At 32.2% G+C, this 20,631-nt stretch overlaps 1 protein-coding gene and 1 long non-coding RNA gene across 2 annotated transcripts; both read left to right on the top strand.

The window, feature by feature from the left end:
- Positions 1 to 8,901: 8,901 nt before the first annotated feature.
- On the top strand, positions 8,902 to 11,247 carry LOC127092512 (uncharacterized). Its single transcript, XR_007792196.1, has 3 exons — positions 8,902 to 9,252; positions 9,780 to 9,844; positions 11,213 to 11,247. It is a non-coding gene; the product is annotated as an uncharacterized LOC127092512 (long non-coding RNA).
- Positions 11,248 to 11,525: 278 nt separating this feature from the next.
- On the top strand, positions 11,526 to 12,660 carry LOC127092214 (uncharacterized). Its single transcript, XM_051031045.1, has 3 exons — positions 11,526 to 11,672; positions 11,970 to 12,036; positions 12,130 to 12,660. The coding sequence occupies exons 1-3, from the start codon at positions 11,604 to 11,606 to the stop codon at positions 12,468 to 12,470; spliced, it is 477 nt and encodes a 158-aa protein (XP_050887002.1). The 5' UTR covers positions 11,526 to 11,603; the 3' UTR covers positions 12,471 to 12,660.
- Positions 12,661 to 20,631: the final 7,971 nt, after the last annotated feature.

Below are 20,631 nucleotides of genomic sequence, written 5' to 3' on the forward strand. Positions count from 1 at the left end.
AGCTCACGAACCAAACATATATTTTAACGAACAATCTCACGAACCAAATGATATATTTTATTGGCTAAGCTCACAATCCAAATAGCGACTTCTCATAAGATATATTACACATGAGATAATTTCCTCTTGATTAAATTACAATAATACCTAAAACATCAGTAATTTCCTCATGAGAGTATACTTCTCCCCTTTCTCCATTATCAAAAGGTTGGAAAAATAAGATGGATAAAAGGAAGGAAAATATATTCAAGCACATTGATCACAAGTAATCAAGCAAATAATGATGGATTTAATAATCAACCAAAACAATTATTCATTAAAAGAAAAACAATTACAAAAAGAAAATATGTGGGAATCACGAAAAGAAACTAAGAAACAAAACAAATAAAGTAAGAAAGGACTACTATGTGTCCTCATCATCATCACTAACAACCCATACGACAATGGAATTCTGGTCTCAATAAGTTTATATGTCAGGTAGTCAATCTTCTTGCTTTTCTGCTTCTTCTCTTTGTTGATAGTGTGGATAAGAGCTTTAATAGAAGTAGTCAGAGGGATCTCATAATCAAAGTACTTCATACTTGAGGGACCTCCTTGCTCATGTGCTTGTTGTTGAGCTTGTTGAATTTGGGAAACTTCTCTTACGTTGGATGGCTCATGCACCACCACTCCATTAATCAGCCATCTTATTTTTTTCCAATTCATGTTTCCCTATCCTTGTAATTTACTAATGGATTATTTGTCTTCAAGGTTGAATCCAATATGCTCCAAGATTTTCATGATAAGATCACCATGTGGCAACAACGAGATCCTTTTTCTCTGGCTTTCCATCATTTGATAGATCACCTTGTCTTCCCAATTGGTTTCAAGTTTATTTTCAAGAAGCCAAGTTAAAACTAAATTTGTTTTGCATACTTTCCCAAGACTATGTTTCTTTCGGATAAGGATATGCATTGTTGCATAGTGAATGAGTCAAATATTTGGGCGCATATAGCATGCAATGAAAGGAGTACGAATGCCATAGCTTACTTTCCATCACAAGACTTGTTGCACTAAGGCATTCAGAGTCTGTAGTTTTAACATTCACTTTGAATGTTATATTCCTTCCCTGCTCTGACTTCATAATCAACTTTTGATTGCAGTCATACAGCTTCAAAATATTGTCCTTCATCGTAACTAAAAAACCATTCCCAATTAATTAACCTACACTCATCATATTGCTTTTCATGCAAGAAACATACCACACATTCTGAATTAATGCAATTCTACCATTATTCAGAACTACTCTGACATTTCCCATTCCTTCAGCATTTAGATACTTATCATCAGCAAATCTGATCTTGATCCTCTTACCATAGTCAAACTCAACCAGCCATTTCTTATTTCCAGTAAGGTGATTTGAACAACTAGTGTCCATGCACCACCAGTATTTCAAAGATGCACTATCAGACTCAGAAGCCATCAATAGCACAGGTTTATCATTAGAATCTCATCTGGCTATGTTTGCTTCTTTTGACTTATTTTCCTTATTTGACCAACAATCATCAGCGAAGTGACCAAACTTCTTACAACAGTAGCATTGAACCTCCCTCTTGTCATACTTCTCCTTCCCCTTTTGAGCACTCTTCTACCTTTCAGAAGTTGAGGTTTCTGACTTCTGAACACCATCAGATTTCTTCCTGACTTCTGACCAAGACTGCTTCTGATATTTCTTACCATAATCTGCTTTAGAGTCTGGTGCTCTACCTCCATTTCAGAGTTTCTCTCAGTCAGACGCAACTCTTGTGCCTTTGGACTACTTTGCAGATCTTTAATTATCATGGTGATAAGATCCTTAGAATGTTTAATTGCTACAACAATGTAATTAAACTGAGGATTAAGAGATCTAAGTACATTCATCAGTGATCTTTTCTTCAAAGAGAGTTTGTCCATACGAATTCATCTCATTTTTTATCACAATCATTCTAGAGATATATCCAGGTACCTTCTCATTATTCTTCATGTTGAGATTCTCATACTTCTTACGTAGAGACTAAAGCTTCACCTTCTTCATTGATGCATCACCATTGTAGCATCGTACCAGTGTGTCCCACGTATCCTTCGCTATCGTCTAATAAGGGACTTTCTCAAACATGTTCACATCCACACACTGATGGATGTAGAACAATGCCTTCTGATCCTTCTTCCTCAGATCACAATGAGCATTCCTCTGTGCATCTGTTGCATTTGTCGGAAGTGCAACCCAAATGCAATCGTCGTTGATGAGATCAAGAACATCTTGAGCGTCAAACAACACACGCATCTGAATCATCCATTGATTCCATTTTTTACCATCGAACACTGGAAGCTTAGTACTTATATCACTGTTTATTTTAATCTTCAACCTTGTGCAATTCACCCAGATCTCACAAAACACTAGTGTTTCTCAATCCCGCAGAATCAAGAAATGTGATTATGTTACGATTCCGATAAAAAAATTCAACACAAATTTAAGAAACAAAATCAATCACACAATATCTTAACATTCCCTCGTGTTTTCCTGTGGATATGAAAAGCTCTAGATACTAATTGTTGGTGCACAAGATGAAGAAGATGAAGATGGAAGAAGAGAGAGAATAGACATAATTGAAACAATAAACTTCTATTACTCTTACATAACGGTTATACTAAATGGCTACGCACACTACTCTATTGACAACTACACTTATTTACATACACAAACAATAATGTCACGTAGACGAAAATACTAACTTACACTAATTAGATTACGCTTAACAAAATTAATATTACTAATATAGATTACTTCTAACATTATGTATATGATCTTTAGTTAAACCAATTGGAAGTTTAAAATATTAAATAAAAATTATATTCTTAATCTAGGAATTCTATGCTTTAAAAGGAATGTTTGTTTCCTCAAATCATATGTTGTCTGATATTTTAATTAACTGTACGTATGGTATAAGTGTTAACAAGAATAAGTTAGTAGTTGATAGTTTTTGCAAGAGGTGAATCAATGATCAAAAAGCATGAATATAATTCTTTATAATGTATAACCCTTACCGGTTAGGAACTTTATAATTCAAGCATGTCAATAATAAATGAAGGAAGGATAAAAGTCGAGTATTTAGGGAAAACCTAAATAAATTTATATCCATGGGGAAGGCAAGTCCTTAATACTTGGTAATTATTAGCATACAAAGTATTCTGGGAAAATCTAGATGATTTATGATATCTAGCAAAAGGGATTAGGATTCACTGTTGAAATATTAAACTTGATTTGTGCTTAATATTCTATTTGATTTTTGGACTTTATTATTGGGGCTTAGTTTATTTTGTATATGTTTCTAGAAAAGTCTTGTAGTATTTGGAGTGTCTAGATATTTCTTAAGATTGTAATATTTTCTAGAATACTCTTTGAGTGTCTAGAGTTGAGAAATCTCTAGAATTAGTGTGTATAGAGTTCTCCTTAGAGTACTATAATTAGAGATGTAATCTTACACTTTTGCATCAAACAAAAATACAAAGTTCTCTCTTCCATAAATAGTTTTGGGCCGAAGCAGTGGCATGTGCGGTTTATCTGACAAACTGTTCCCCAACAAGAAGCGTGCATGAGAAGACACCACAAGAAGCATGGAGTGGAAGGAAACCTGGGATCTCTCACCTTAAAGTGTTTGGAAGTATTGCATATACTCACGTTCCTGATGAAAGGAGAATAAAGCTCGATGATAAAAGTGAGAAGTATGTATTCATCAGTTACGACTCAAGCTCTAAAGGGTACAAGCTCTATAATCCAAATAGTCGAAAGATCGCCATAAGTCGTGATGTGGAGTTCGAAGAATAAGACTGTTGGGATTGGAGTGTTCAAGAAGACACGTACAATTTCTTCCTTACTTTGAAGAAGAAGACGAAATTGAACAACCAATGATAGAGGAAAATATTACACCAGTGGCTTCACCGACACCAAGGTTGGATGGAACAAGCTCAAGTGAGAGGACACCACGACTAAGGAGTATTGAAGAGCTTTATGAGGTAACCGAAAACATAAATGACATTAACCTTTTTTGTATTTTGGGTAATTGCGAGCCTCTAAGCTATCAAGAAGCAGTTGAAAACATAAAGTGGAGAGACGCCATGGAAGAAAAAAATTAAGTCAATCACGAAGAATGATACATGAGAACTTACTACACTTCTACGAGGACACAAAGCAATCGGAGTAAGATATATGTACAAGGCGAAGAAGAATGTAAAAGGAGGCGTGGAGAGATACAAAGCAAGATTGGTGGCGAGAGGATATAGTCAAAGACAAGGAATTGACTATGATGAGGTATTTTCCCTCGTTGCTTGTCTTGAAACTATTAGACTGGTCATTTCTTTGGCAGCCCAAAATGAATGGAAGATCTATCAAATGGATGTGAAGTCGTCCTTCTTGAATGGTTTTCTCGAAGAAGGAGTTTATATCAAGCAACCACTGGGCTATGAAGTAAAAGGGCAAGAAGAAAAATTCTTGAAATTGAAGAAGGCATTGTACGAACTCAAGCAAGCATCGAGAGCTTGGAATGTTCGAATCGATAAGTACTTTCGAGACAAGAACTTCATCAAGTGTCCATATGAGCATGAACTCTATTATAAAGCAAAAAATAGAGATATTTTGATTGTGTGCTTATATGTTGATGACTTGATCTTCACAGGGAACAATTCAAGCATGCTCGAAGAGTTCAAGAAAGACATGTCAAATGAATTTGAGATGACAGATATGGGTCTCATGGCATATTATCTCGCATCAAAGTAAAGGAAGAAGACAAAGCATTTTTTATCACCCAAGAAGGTTATGCCAAAGAAGTCCTTAAGAAGTTCAAGATGGATGATGTCAATCCAGTTGGCACCTCGATGGAATGTGGCAACAAGTTGAGTAAGCATGAAAATAGAGAGATTGTTGATCCAACTCTTTACAAAAGTTTGGTTGGAAGTCTGCGTTACTTGACAAGTACAAGACCGGATATTCTATATGTTGTAGGAGTCGTAAGTCACTACATGGAAGCTCCAACAACAACTCACTTCAAGGCGGCAAAAAGAATCCTTCGATACATCAAGGTACAACAAACTTTGGCTTGCACTATTACTCTTCTAACAATTATGAGATTATTGGCTATAATGATAGTGATTAGAGTGGAGACTTGGATGATAGAAAAAGCACTATTTGTTTTATGTTCTTTATGGGAGATACTTCTTTCACTTGGATGTCAAAGAAGCAACTTATCGTCACACTGTCAAATTGTGAAGCTGAGTATGTTGCCACCACATCATGTGTTTGTCATGCAGTTTGGCTAAGGAATTTGTTGAAAGAATTAAAAATGCCACAAGAAGATCCTGTCGAAATATGTGTTGACAATAAATCAGCACTTGCTTTGGCAAAGAATCATGTATTTCATGAAATAAGTAAGCACATCGACACTCGTTACCACTTCATAAGAGAATGCATCGAGAAGAAGAAGGTGAAGTTGAAGTATATGATGTCTAGAGATCAAGTTGCCGACATTTTCACCAAGCCACTCAAATTGGAAACTTTCGTGAAGCTAAGGAATATGCTTGGAGTTATAAATCAAGTTAAATGGGGGATGTTGAAATATTAAACTTGATTTGGGCCTAATCTTATTATTTGATTTTTGGGCTTTGTTATTTGGGCTTAGTTTATTTTGGATAATGTTTCTAGAAAAGTCTTGTAGTATTTGGAGTGTCTAGATATTTCTTAAGATTGTAATATTTTCTAGAATACTCTTTGAGTGTCTAGAGTTGAGAACTCTCTAGAATTAGTGTGTCTAGAGTTCTCCTTAGAGTACTATAAATAGAGATGTAATCCTACACTTTTGTATCAAGCAAAAATACAAAGTTCTATCTTCCATAAATAATTCTCCTACCTACCAAGTTTGTATTCACGTCTCTAATATTCCCACACATTTTCCCTAAACACAAAAATGGTTGATTTCCAACATTCAGTTAGTTTTTACTGCAGTCACGACAGTTTACTCACAAAATTATTCCAACTATTTTTTTAAGTTTGAAAGTTTATCTTACTCTCCATTCAAAAACAAGACCTAGCTCTCACAAAATACATGTGACTATGGGTAACTGCAGGATTTTTGACTGCAGGTAATCCAAATTCGTACTACATGGATAACTTGAATGGCCTCTTAGATTTAGGATTGAGAAAAGTTTGACTATCAAGTAAGTATGATGTTAAGACCAATGCATACTGTAAAACTAGCATAAGATAATTTAAATGATATTGTCGTATCCTAAATTTTGTTCATCATTCATATGATTTTTAGTGTCATTTTAATTTAAATAAATCAAATGACATATTAGATACGAGAATGATACATTTTTATTTTTTATCTTTTTGGATTTTATAATCAATAAATTATATTTTAAAAATTATTTTAAAATTTTAGATAAATAATATTTTTATGCATTTATAAAGAAAAAAAGAGAAAACAAAAAATATGGTATAATTTGTAAAAATGTCAAAAATGAAAATCAAGTTCTAATTTGCATATTACTATTTTAGTTATATTTTATTTTGAATCAACATAATAGTCCATTTGGTAGAAGAGTTTGTTCAAAGAGTATAAAGAAATAATCAATTTAAAATCCAAAAAAAATCAAAGTCTTTTTATTATTATTTTTCACTAATTATTATTATTATTACTATTATTATTATTATTATTTATTAAAATAAATAAATAATAGTTAACTGTTGTTACATTTTATCAAAGTCATGAATCAATCCAAATTCATTGGCTTAACCATTAAGAAATAGATACGATCAGGTCAAATGAAATCATTTCAAAAATAGACAAATCTCATTCAATTCTTGACCTAATTTTTATCTATACATAGCACAAATTTTTACCATTCTTTGACATCCACAATTTACCAAATCTAGTCTAAAAATTTGTTGTTCTTCACACCGAAGAACAACAACACTAAAACCCTAAAAGTCTCCCTTATCATCATCATCATCGATCTTTTCACAAAGACTAACAAAGAAGAGAAATTACAAAGAGGTCAGAACAAAAAAATATGAAAAGGAAGAGAAAAAAAGACAATCTTATTTTTTTACTGGGAACAACCTCCCCCTCGTCCCCTCGTATGTTGGTTTCCTCTTACTGCCTCAATATTTGTTTGATATGTCATTTTTTGTTTAATGTCTAATACTTAGGATTTTGGTTTGTTGTGGATTGTTTGATATTTAGTTTATTTTTGTTTGTTTACTTTATTATTTAATTTTTTAATTATCATTATTCTATTTATATAAAAAAAGTTACATACAATTTTTTTTATTCTATGCTTATAGTTAATTTGTTAATTACCATATTCTAATTACATAAAAAAAATTCACAAAAAGCCACTCAAACATAATTCATCTCTCACGTATATTTTTCATTAAAAATAATAATAAATAAAAATTCATTCAAACATCATCACTACCATTTTCTCATAAACCTCCACCTCTAAAACTTCTACATCACTCCTACACCTTCACACCACATTTATCTTCATAAATCAACACAAACCACATCCTACAAAAAAAAATCCAAAATTGAGACAAATCAAAAGCTTAACCAAGTTAAAAATCAAATGCTCTAGATCAAAAACAATATCACACTAACATCTTATTATCACATTCAAACCACAATTCATATCCCCTGTCTATTTTTATTTATGTGTTTTATTTTTTTATTATAATACTTAACTATGATTATTATTAGGATTGTTTTAAAGGTTAATTAGGATAATTAGGTTAAATTAGAAATTAGTTAAATTTAATTAGTATAATTAGGTTGACTTCATAATAAAATAATTTATAAAAAAGTCAAAAATATTTCTTTTATGTTTAATATTTTTATATCTTACACTTTGTATTAAAATGTTTAATTGGGGTGATCTTAGGGTTAATTAGGATAATTTTAAGGTTTTAATTAGGGAAATTTTAGGAATTAATTAGGGTAATTATTTAATTAAAATAATTGGGATTAATAATTAAATAGCTCATATAAAAAAATACAGTAATAACTTTTGTATTTTGTGATAACTTAATCAAGTTTCTTATTTCTAAAGGACATTTGTTGAATATTCAAATAAAAAATAGTAATCATATATTTATATAGAAAACCCTATTTCCTAAATATATTTAAAATATATTTTTTCTCAAATCAATTTGATTGGTTGTTGTCACGCCTTACCAATCAACCAATCAATCTAAAATTAATTCAATTCACCTAAATAATTTGTATGATGTCCCTGTGCATTTAGACATCCTTTTATTCAAACTTTTTTCCTCCCCCGATGCATTGAGAATTTTTCTAAACTAAAATCAACAAACACACAATCATTTTCTAGATGAACTATGATGCTCTGATCCTTCAATAAATTTGAAGGTACGTAGGCATAGAGTTGTAACACTCTAGCGAGTACAATCACTACGCCAAAAATGACTTTTAACAGCGCGTCTTAGACAGCGCTTTTAAAAGAAAGCGCTGTCTAAGGTTAAAATTAAAATAAAACACGGAAAATGTTCCAAAAAAATAATGAAAGCGCTGTCTAAGGGGGGGCCTTAGACAGCGCTTTCTAAAAGCGCTGTCTAAGACCCCCCTTAGACAGCGCTTTTAGAAAGCGCTTTTAAATATAGACCTTAGTCAGCGCTTTTAATAAAGCGCTGTCTAAAGTCTTTAAATTAACACTACAACAAAACTGCCATATAGCTACGGATGGCTTTAGTTACAGTAGTAAAAAACACGTATGCTACTTTTTTATTAAAGATGTTTTAATTAAAAAATAAACTTTTTATTAAAAAAATAAAGTTCGACTTTCTCTTCCAAATGCCTCACGAAATATTCTCTCCCTCACGAACCCTAGGCTTGCTGCTCTCTGTTTCTTATTCCATTGTCTCCAATTTCTCAACAATTCCTCATATCCAACAAGCTTCTGGTGTGGTTATTCTGTTCGGAAGGAGGCAACACCATAGTCGAAGGTATTGTTTTCACGATTTATAGGGATTTCTTACAATGACGTCTCATGTTCTGATTCTGGCGGCGATGTTATGATTTCGACGACGTTGTTATTCTTCACATCACAAAGTTAGGGTCACGAAATTAATTCCTAATAACAAATTACGATCCATTATTTCACAAGGTTTCATCACAAACTTAAAGCCTCAAATCAGATATCTTCCTTCTTCGCCTCTATCAGGTATCCATCTCATATGCACCTTTATGGTATGCTCTCAATTTCACCTTGTCACAATTTCTGAAATAATTGATGAGGTTTTAAAAGAACAAAATTATTTTAATTTTAAAACTATAAATCAATTCTATCAATGATTGATCAGTACCTTTTGGGTTTTTAGGTACTTGTTAGTGGCTCTGTTGCCTTTTCCTGGGTTTTTAGGTACTTGATAGGGGCTCTGATGCATTTTCCAGGGCACGACTTATTTATTGATAGTAAAATTGAAGCATTTTTGGCCATCTAGATCATTACCTTATTCATCAACAATTGTACATTTCTCACACATTTCTAAAATATAAACCATTGAAACATTAGCTAACGTGACAAAATATTTTGAACATTAGATGAATGTATTATAAATAAACTTTATCAAATACTCTGACATATCTTAGTAGCAAGATTAATTGATTAAAATTAACTGGTTGAGGTGGTTTAAAATTAACATATCATGTCTCTGTCCTGATATTATAATTATCTATTGTATTTCACAGGATTAGCTCGTGAAGCACTTGCTGGAGTGATTTCACTTGCATCTTCTGAAATTGATCAGAATAAGGTATAGTTCTGAAACTTTTTAGTGGTTGCTTTGCTATTATAAAGCTCCTATAGTTGAATAATAATTCAATACACTGTCTAGAAATTCGTGTACAGAATTGTATTATTTGCTGTATGTTATGGGCTATATTGTGAAATGTGAATCTACAGTTAAACTAAATGGTGTTGTTGCTGCATGTAGTTGTGACATACTTATCTAGCTTTTAAATACATCTTGCCAAAATACCTTTATATCGACACTTATATCAGTATAGTGAAAAATCGTTTAGTAAAGCTTTTTGACAGCATCGAGACATATGGTATGTGAAGTCGTTTTCTTTTAAGTCATTCTAAGTAACCTTGCATGGATTGAGTAGCCATAATGTCATGTATTTTGCATTTTAATTCATCACATTTTGTTTGTTATTTGGTTTATTTTGGGAGGAGGAGGGCTTAAAAGTTAATTAAGTTCCAATCACCTCCTTAAGATCTAAGGTGATAGTGTGGGACTGTAGGTGCAAGCTTCCCTAAGGGAAGCTACTAGGATTGATGGTTTCTCTTGGATTAACTGCATCGGTCAGTTGCATGTAATGTAACAGGACCTTATTATTATTGAAAAACATAGACCATGCTGTAAGAATTAAGTATCCTGAGTTGAAATTTTTGCATGTTTTCAATTCTACAGTGTATTTTGGTCCTGCATGGTTCCAATTGACATCAAGTGACATATTTTTCTTAAAGCTCTTCGAGCATTAGGAACACTTTTTTTTCCCTATTCTACCTAAATAGATTTGTTTCCCTGAAATCAGTGTATTGCTTAGACTGTCCTGCCACTCATTATACCTTATCTTATCAGTTTTCATGCTCAAGTATGTTAAGACATCATTATGTTTAAAGCTCAAATTCTATTAATGTAATAAAGGTGTACAATAGCATGCAGATAATATAATTTAGTAACCAGTACAAGATTGATTAATGATATCTAGAAGACAAATTGTTCAAGGAGGAGTTTGGAAGGATCTGTTTTTCTGATTCTTTGTATTTTTTTGCTTTTCTTTTTTTGCGGAGGATATCATAATCTCCAATTCTTGTATATCTCTAGTTGACATCCTTAATCATCTTTTCATATAAAAAAATTACTGTCATAATGATTCTTACTGCTTTCTAAACCGTACTAACCTGTTTTAATGGACTTCATGATCATACTTGTTTTTCAGAATTAGGTAGCCAGGTTTGTTCAAATTTATCTTCCAACTAACCAAATCACATTCTTGGGGCACACCGAGCCTGTGTTATAGTTACATTATATCTCTGTAAAGATTTATTTTGCTATCGAAGATATGCTCTTCTTAATTTCATGTATTTTATTATTTGTGTATTTCAATTTCAGGGAATTTCAAGTTCTACCCAGTTGCTCAAAAGTTCTACCCTCCCTGCTCTGCGTCCCATCCCCCACTGTTGACGCCTATCTCATCCCTCACTGGCAATTCCCTCTGCCTTCTTTGCTCTAAGCTTTACATTGGTCCTTCTCATTTGAACGCGTCAATATCACATTTACTTCTTAAGAAACTGCTATTTTAATCAGTTTAGTTTGCAACAATTTTTTGCAGACAATTTGACATCTAATTTTCTTGCCATTGAAATGCCGCCCCTATATATCTCAATTTTTCGAAACTGTCATAATTTATGATTTATGTTTCCATGTTTAATTTATGTTCATTTTTAAAACTGTATTTTAGAGTCCAAAGAAGCTCAACTTGGTTGCTGCTTTGGTACGTGGTATGCTTGTTAAAGATGCTTTGCTGCAGTTGCAAGTGACAGTAAAGCGGGCTTCAAAAACTGTATATCAGGTAGTAAACATTAATTGTTGTTCTGTCACTTAATTTTACAAGACTTTAAAAACTATGTATTAAAATTGGTTTCTAAGTTCCTATTTGACATGCATCAGATTTTATTCATCTTTTCCATTTTTCCTTTTGATTTTGAGTTGGGACTATGTTATATGACACTTAGTTTGAAGGAATTGAAATATATACATTTTATTGTTTGATTTCATTCGAGGTCTTTTCAATTTGAATCAAAGAAGGTTCTTCTATTTCTCTTTATAAGAAAAGAAAAATTGAAAACAAGTTTAATACAAATTGCAGGTTATTCATTCAGCCCGAGCAAACGCATCCCACAATCATGGGTTGGATCCAGAACGCCTCATTGTTGGTAATTTTATTTGCTATAAACTGTTAGTGGTTAAGTTGTTTTGTCACTTTGCTTTTCTCTTTACTGATGATGCGGCATTCATGTTTCTTACAGCCGAAGCATTTGTTGGAAAGGGAGATTTTAAGAGGAGAATTTCCTACCATGGCAAAGGAAGATCTGGAGTCATGCACAGACCAGAATCCAGGCTAACTGTTGTAGTTAGAGAGATAACCCCTGAAGAAGAGGAAGACATTGCTAGACTGAAAGTCCACAACTTTAAGAAGCTCACTAAGAGGGAGAGTCGACTTGTGCCACACCAGCTTATCGAGACCACTCCTGTTTGGGGCCGAAAAAACAAATCTAGCCGTCAAGACTCGATTGTTGCAGTTGCACGATCCTTATTTATTTGCAAGTTTCATGGTTTGATTTATGGTTGTCATATTTTTGTGCAATAGATTCTTGTACTGTTGTGCATCATGCAAAATAGTTAAGAAATATGTAAAACTAAGGTTTCACGCCAGAGACTAGTTATAAATGGCTAGGTTATATGCATTCGAATTTTGTTTGCTCTTTGTTGCAAATAATAAAATTTTGTACCGAACCATGATTGGTATTATTATCATTTATTAGCTTTTGTTCCTACAACATTGTCATGTTTAACTGAAGGGATCTGATTTCATTGATATTGGTGTCTGAAGTGGTAAACTTGAAATATAGTCTAATGTGTACATTTGTAGTATATGTTATGACTTGTAAATGTGTACATAAATTTGTATATATTTTGATACATTTAAGGCAAAATTGGTTTCAATTGATATATAAAATGTGATAATTGTTTGTCAAAATCTGGTTGAAAACTGGTTTATAAACCTGGAAAAAATATGGTTTAAAACAAAAGCTTCAAAAATTTTCGTATACCTTAGACAGCGCTTTTGTAAAAAGCGCTGTCTAAAGGGGGGGGGAGGGGGCTTAGACAACGCTTTTTGAAAAGCGCTGTCTAAGGTATACCTAAAAAAATTAAAATAGGAGGGTCTTAGAAAGCGCTTTTGGCCAAAGCGCTGTCTAAGGGGGTGGGGTTTAGACAGCGCTTTTCAAAAGCGCTGTCTAAGGTATACCTAAAAAATTTAAAATAAGAGGGTCTTATAAAGCGCTTTTGGCCAAAGCGCTGTCTAAGGGGGGGGGGCTTAGACAGCGCTTTTAAGATTTAAAAAAGCGCTGTCTAAACCTTTAGCAGCGGAGGTTTAGACAGCGCTTTAAAGCGCTGTCTAAGGCTAAAAAAAGCGCTGTCTAAGGTCTTGTTTGTTGTAGTGAATAACAAAAACTCTTTTTCTTTGTCCTTCTTTTTAATCGAGCATTTCCCTTAATAATAACATATTCCCTTGTAAATAAATAGATTAATCAAAGAATAAATTACATAAGCAAATTTCCCTTAGACGAATACACTAACCCTAGATTTATATGAAACTCTCATTGAGTCCAATGCAGGTGAGGGGTGTCTAACACCTTCCCCTCACTTAATCGACTCCCGAACTTTAGGTCTCATCCTTAAATTTATATTTTATCATTATTTCCCTATTCCTTATGAACGAATAGAGGATGATGACGACTCTGTATTTTTCCAGCCGTGACAGGTATGATACTCATAAATTAAATAGTTAAAAAGTTGGTTCTCATACTTAAAGAATCCACTTAGATTAATAGGCCTGTTTGTTTTAGATTTTAAAAAATTGTTTTTTAAAAAAAGCATATAGTGTTTTTTTTAAAATAGAAGTTAATTTGTGTTTGTTTTCTGTCATAAAAATCATTTTTTTTGTTCGACAACTTATTACTAAAAAGGACATACAAATTAGTGTTCATAGTTATGAATAAATGATTATATATGATAATATAATTTCTAAAAATATTTATATTACTTTATGATTAAGAAATAAAAATGATTTTAAATAACTATATATATATATATATATATATATATATATATATATATATATATATATATATATATATATATATATATATATATATATATATATATATATATATATATATATATATATATATGGAATAAGACCTCTAATGCTAGTTTCTCCATAGAAATCTTTTTAAAGCAATATAAAACAAATACGTAAAAATAAAACTACATCTTTTTAAAGTCTCATTCTAGTTTTTTTAAAAGTCATCAAACATAAAAATAAAACTACATCTTTTTTAAGTCTCATTATAGTTTTTTTAAAGTCATCAAACACAAAAATAAAACTATTGTCATTGTCGTCCCATATTTATTGGCAATTGGTCTCTGATAGTGTTTCTTATTTCTTCAATATATCTAACATCAGTTTGAGTTGAAGCTTGTGATTCATCATGTTTCTTGGCAATTGGTGTCTGATATTGATTTATATTAACCTGTTGGACTTCAATATCTATTTCAGAAGTAATGTCACTCTCATATGAACTATTATCTGAACTCTCGTCCAAACTCTCATTTGAATTGTCACCCATCCTGTTACACAAAAGTGTAAAATTATAAATGTTTGGATAGTTAAAAATCATGACACCTTAAAGCCTTAAAGCAAGAAAGTATGAATACAACAATGACATTTAAGAATCCAAAATCACATATTCTAACACGTCAATAATGACATTCCATTTGGTAACAAAACCACAAAGTAATTATGACAAATATCATTTTACATCAAGCTAATAAAAACATAATAGTTCTAACTATTAATGGTTTTTTTCTAAGAAGCATACAATTCTATCAACAATCATGTGGATACTTTTTTTCTGGAAAAGTGTATATCCAATCAAGAGCCATATCAGCAGTGGAGGTATTCATGAAGTAAGAAAATGATGTCCTATTTTCTTTATTGGAAAGGATTCTAACAACCTTAAAGTGTAAACGCGGTCCTTTTACCAAGGATGGGATTTCATCCAACACTTTCAAACATTTGGCATAATTAATGTTATCTTCTGGAAGTCCTTGTTAGCTTGGCCCAAACCCATCGAGTATACAATCAAGAGATCGTTGAAGTTTCTCTATTGTCCCGATTTTCTCTCTTTTCCCTAAAATCTTTCTCTTTTTGGAAGAAATTGGTGTTGGGTTGGGTTGTACTTCATTTCCAACATCAAAACTATATGCATCTCCTTCATCCTCAGTAATTGTGTTATTCTCACGATCGTTTTTAAAAACAGATTATGATCCTTCACATGATAATTAATCTTCATATGGTTTGTAAAGGGAGAATCCAGTAGCTATGGCACCCTTAAAATATTTATCTAGAAAGTCAATAAACTTAGGTCCTCCATGTTTCCATTTCAAAATATTCGGATCCTCCTAAAAAATAAATAAACATTCAAAACATATATCATAGAAAAATGCATGCAATTAATTAAATACTAGTAAAGTATACATTGACATAGTCATACCTTACTCTTTTCAGCCCACCAATCATCGTCAGTCGTGATATTATTCTTTTCATGATCCCATCCTACTCCAGTTTGCTTATCCACTAACTTCACAAATGATGAAAACTCTCTTTTCAATGTATCTCATCTATTTTTAGTTGAGCGAGATCATAAGCATATCCAGTTTTCTTTTGAAAATTTTCAATAATATTCTTCCACCCTTTTTTACTAAAGTGGGTAATTGGCCTATTACCCGCTTTTATTTCTTCAATACAAATTTTCAGCAAATTTTTTGTTTTACTATCATCCCCCCATTTTGCAACAACTTTTCCATACTTCTTTAAACTTTTCACATCTTTTTTAGATGTCATTCTAGTCATCAAATACAATATTAATATTTATCACTAACACAGTAGAAATTTGAAACAAACCTATTAATATTTATCACTCAGTTCAGAGCTTATGTGTGTGTGTAGTATGGTATTTACAAGTTCAAGTCCTTAGTTTCCAGAAGTTTTAATTTCTACAATGATTTGATTATTCTCTATCATTATATGTTAAGCATTATACTACTAAAAGCTAAACACTATTCTTATACTGTTAGGAGTTGTCACGGGATATGAGTTTACTATACAATCCATATCAAACACCATGTATGTGATGCATACTTCCCCATAAAATTAATGTCAAACCCAAGAAATGACAGGCAAAACCTGAATGCCTAATGTTACAAATGTTGGTAATGTAAAATAGGTACATTTGAAAGTAAAATTGTCATTTTGTTCTGGAACATTTGAAGGTAAAACTGTCATTTTGTTCTGGAACAACATCAGCAATCATGCTAAGGTTGAGCAAGAAAAATTTCAAGAGCACCACACACTTTGAATACCTAACTATATAAACCAACAATCATCTCTGAATGGTACAAACTACCTGCCTAGCACATGTATAATTGAAAGACCAGTAAACAATTTCACATTTTTCCCAAAAACTGCATATAGCCACAATCCCTCAAAGAAGGAACATAAGGGACCATGATCATAAAAATAACTACTAATTCAAATTCTAAAACTAAACAAGCTTTGTCTGCAACAACCAGCAAAAGACCAAATGATAATAACAGCTTGACTAAGACAATAAGATATATTTGAAGAAAAAAACAGCATGACGAAATTGCACTATAGGCCTTCACCTAATGACAACTATGGTTAGTATCTTGGCATGTTTAATAGGTCTTAGAAGTTATACTTAATTATGCAAAATACCACTATTTCAAAGTTCTATTATAGGCTTTTATATGTTTAATTTATATGCTTTAATATGTTGATTGCATTATGTCTTGTCTAGCGGACTTGTAGCCTTATTAAATAACATTTAGCCAAACTATCATGAGAGCTCAAAATGTATTCACAAACTTAATAAACATAACTAACTAATAACTTCAATACAACAAACAACATATGAATTAAGTTAACACACACAAACGAGATATGTCCTCAGTAAAGGACAACCAGGTAGCCAACATCTTAAAGAAATTATAAGAGTACAAACCTAAGGTGTTGTTGAGATAATGTAAAAGGGACAAGGTTAACCCATAAACACAAAGAAATAAATTTGATATCAGGAGGATTTTGCAACAAGAAACCCATCCAACAATGCTAGGGAGAGGCACTTTGGAGCCTCAAAATCCATTTCACCCTCACACAACTTATGAGCACTTTGCCCACCATCATATATTTTTTAAAATATTACAAGGGCTTTGACATGCAGCATGAAGACCCCAAGGTCATGTCATTATACATGATAAACTATAACTTTAAGACGAGTCTAATCAACTAAGACAACTTCGTTGATATCATACTAGGTGAAGTGTACATGTAATTAGGACTACCATATAGGACACAGATCCTCTCCTGCTGCTCTCTCATGTTTTTCATGCTGCTCCAATCTTAGCCATTTATGCAGTAATTAATATTAATTACTTTTTATATTTGACCAAAATGAATGGCTGAGATGGAGCAGGATCATTCAGCCACCGCAGAGGATCCATGTCCTACCATATACCATCCTAAATCCCTACAATGGGATGCTAGTAGAATTCTAAAGTGATAACATTAAATTACTAGCATTAATAAAAGTCTTGATGACCTTTGCAACAAATTATGGTTCCAAGTCAATAAATGCTAGATTATTGGTCGTGGAAGAGAGATGGTCCAACAACATCATAATTGGACAACAAAAATTGAATTGACTTGAAGCTATCATATTAATGATATATTTGGAAATAGTTCAATCTCATGAGGCATTTCAAGAACAGAATAATCACCAACCAAACAACTCTAAGCAACTAAATCTAACCCAAGTTATTGCATTTAAATTGTTCATACCATGAATTTCACTATTAACCATGACAAAGAGATCTAACCTGAATTAGCAATGACTTCAAATTCCAGAATTCAATTTCAAAATTAGTTGAAAATCCTATATCATAAATTTAACAAATGAATCACTACCTCTAATGAAAAATGAGAAATAAAATAAAAAAATTGAAAATCCCAGATAAAATTAAAGGGGAAGATACATGCTGATTTTTACCTAGTGCAAAGAAAAAAAAGATGGCACTGCTCACACCGTCATTGAAGCGGATGGAAAGAAGAATCATTGTTCACGATTTTGAATAAAATAAAGTTAAATTCTTGAAGGGTATTTTTGGAATTTTCAAAAGTTTTGAAGGGTAACTTTGTAACTTTTCTATAGATGCAATTTTCTGAATTTTGTATTTTCATTTTCTCTCTCATCTCTCGTAGAATGATATTTTCAAAACTACTTAGATCAACTTCTTATTTTTAGTATAAAAAAAATCATTTTTTTAACATAATTATTTTTAAAAAATCTGAAATAAACACTATTAAAATTGTTAGAAATGTTAGAAATGATTTTTTTAACTAAATAAATAAAAATAATTTAAAAATAAAAACTATAACAAACGCACATATCAATGTCATTGATAAAAAAATGATTTGGGTGGATGCATGTAAGTCTTGAATGCCACATTTAATGCATGATTTAGTTTAAGGATTCGTTGTCAAACTTTTGAATATAGTGGGAAATTAATGAATTTGATTGAAAAGGTAAAAAAAAGACATATCTATTAATAATTCGAAATCAAGATTATTAAATATTGTTTAGAAATATCAAAGGTTGGAGACTTTCCATCCTTTACACCCTTAGAATAAAATTGCATTTAAAACAAAAAGTAGTAGATATGACTTTTATTTTGAACAAATAATCATTATTATTCAACCAGAAATATTGAAAGGTTGGATTGAGAAGTTAAAATGACAATTAATAGAGTGCAATAGGTTTGATGCATAAATGGGTGGGATACACCATAGTTTGGCACATTATTGATATGTATGGTTAGAGTTTTGAGGAATTTAGATTTAGAGACTTTCAAACCTTTAGATAGTATTTATTAGTTAGAATAACATTGCATTTACGACTAAAAGTAAATGCGGTTTTAATTTTGAACAAGCATGCTACATTCTAGAAAGGTTGATTTCGACACAAGATAAGATTTAACAAAAAAAACAAGGTTCGTGAACAAATTATATCACACCTTTAAGCTCTATATCAAGACACATCTTTCTTAATCATCATATCAAATAAGTGTTTCAAAATAAAGATGAATGGATGACAAAATTAAATATATAAAGATGATGGGGTGGGGGTAGGGGGTGTTTTAACCTCCAAAAAGAAAAATCATCTAGTTTAAATCTAATGTTTAATATATACGTTAAGTCAACAATGTACCTTGAAGTTTGTTGTAAAGTCACACCAGTAGATTTAACTGACAAAAATTTGATGAAAATGACCATATCGACTAACGGAAGTGTTTTAAGGGACTAAAGTGTAATGTTTTTTTAGTTAAGGGACTATAGCAAAACATATTAAATTAAGTTATGGGATTTGGTGACTAATTATGTCAATAAAATAAAAACAATGGATGAAAAAACTCATACAAGTCATAAATATTGTCATTAGTTAAAAAATAACAAAGGTATATACAAATGAAAATTTGTTCTGCAGGTACTACCTAAAAAGATGAAAGTCAAAACGTCCTCATTTAATCCTTCTCTCATTCACCACTTTGTTAGGATCAAGGTTACAGGTCGCATTGGAAATAGTAGGGTTTAAAACACAAAGTTGGGCTATTGTGTTCTCAAAACCCCATATGCTCGCACTGGGAGCTTCCACCTCGAATTCGAAACATACCCTACCAAGTCGTTGAACTTTAGAGCTATGGTTCGAAATTCTCCTCTTTGGAAAAAAAAAGGTCTCCCTGTGGATTTTTCTTAACTTAAATTGTCCAAGGCCGATGAAGCAACTTGCTATTTTAGCCCTTAGAATATGTGTTGGCCATAATGTCTCTTTAGAGTCTCATTTTGACTATGAAGGAAAGAGACCATCCTTTCATAGGCAAAGAGACATGTTTCCATTATTGTCTTCTATTTAGTGCTTATGTCCACCAAAACCTCATACTGGTTCTTTCTTCATCCAAGAACTAAATTTGATCTCAAAAGATAGATTTTGATTGATCAATGATTCTTAATAACCTTTTTCAAATCTTCCTGAGAGCGATAAATATCCTTCATGCGTGTCTTTCTGAGCTTAAATTTAGCTCATTCCAATTCTGCGAGGAGATATGTCTCCCTCAACGTTTGAGTATTATTAGGAGAAAGAAAATTGAAAGTCAAGGCCACCAATTCGCCCATGTAAGGATTAAACTTAGCCAATGCAGATTGACAACTAAAAGGCCCCAAATAATAAATGCATGTTGAGTCTACCTAGGGAACCAAAGCCTATATCAGAGACGCTTCGGAAGGAAAATCGGGGAAAAGGAAGCAAGAAACTGGATAATCACCCCAACATTAGAAGGATCGACGTCAAGATTTCCCTTATCAGCTAAGATCAAGTCCAGCATGGTCCTCTTAGGAACAAGAGAGCTTTCTCCATCTTGAATCTCTTCCAACATACTTTGTCTCTTCTATGAATTAGAAGTCAAATCAAAAGGTGATGTAACAACACTAGAAGGAAACCTCCCACAATTTTAATTGTTTGGGACGAGAAAGATCATAGCCCAATCCTCGGATTTCCGAAAAGAGGTTCCGGCATCAAAGCGTTTCAGCTCATCTAGACCTAAACAAAGGG

The sequence above is a fragment of the Lathyrus oleraceus genome, chromosome 6, assembly GCF_024323335.1.
Source record: "Lathyrus oleraceus cultivar Zhongwan6 chromosome 6, CAAS_Psat_ZW6_1.0, whole genome shotgun sequence".
NCBI classification, from domain to species: domain Eukaryota; kingdom Viridiplantae; phylum Streptophyta; class Magnoliopsida; order Fabales; family Fabaceae; genus Lathyrus; species Lathyrus oleraceus.

What these genes read in the sequence shown, in the direction of transcription:
- LOC127092214 (XM_051031045.1), top strand. Translation starts at nt 11,604, where the DNA reads ATGCTTGTTAAAGATGCTTTGCTGCAGTTGCAAGTGACAGTAAAGCGG. An exon ending in CTTCAAAAACTGTATATCAG is followed by an intron (nt 11,673 to 11,969) that starts GTAGTAAACATT and finishes TACAAATTGCAG; the next exon opens with GTTATTCATTCAGCCCGAGC. An exon ending in TCCAGAACGCCTCATTGTTG is followed by an intron (nt 12,037 to 12,129) that starts GTAATTTTATTT and finishes TGTTTCTTACAG; the next exon opens with CCGAAGCATTTGTTGGAAAG.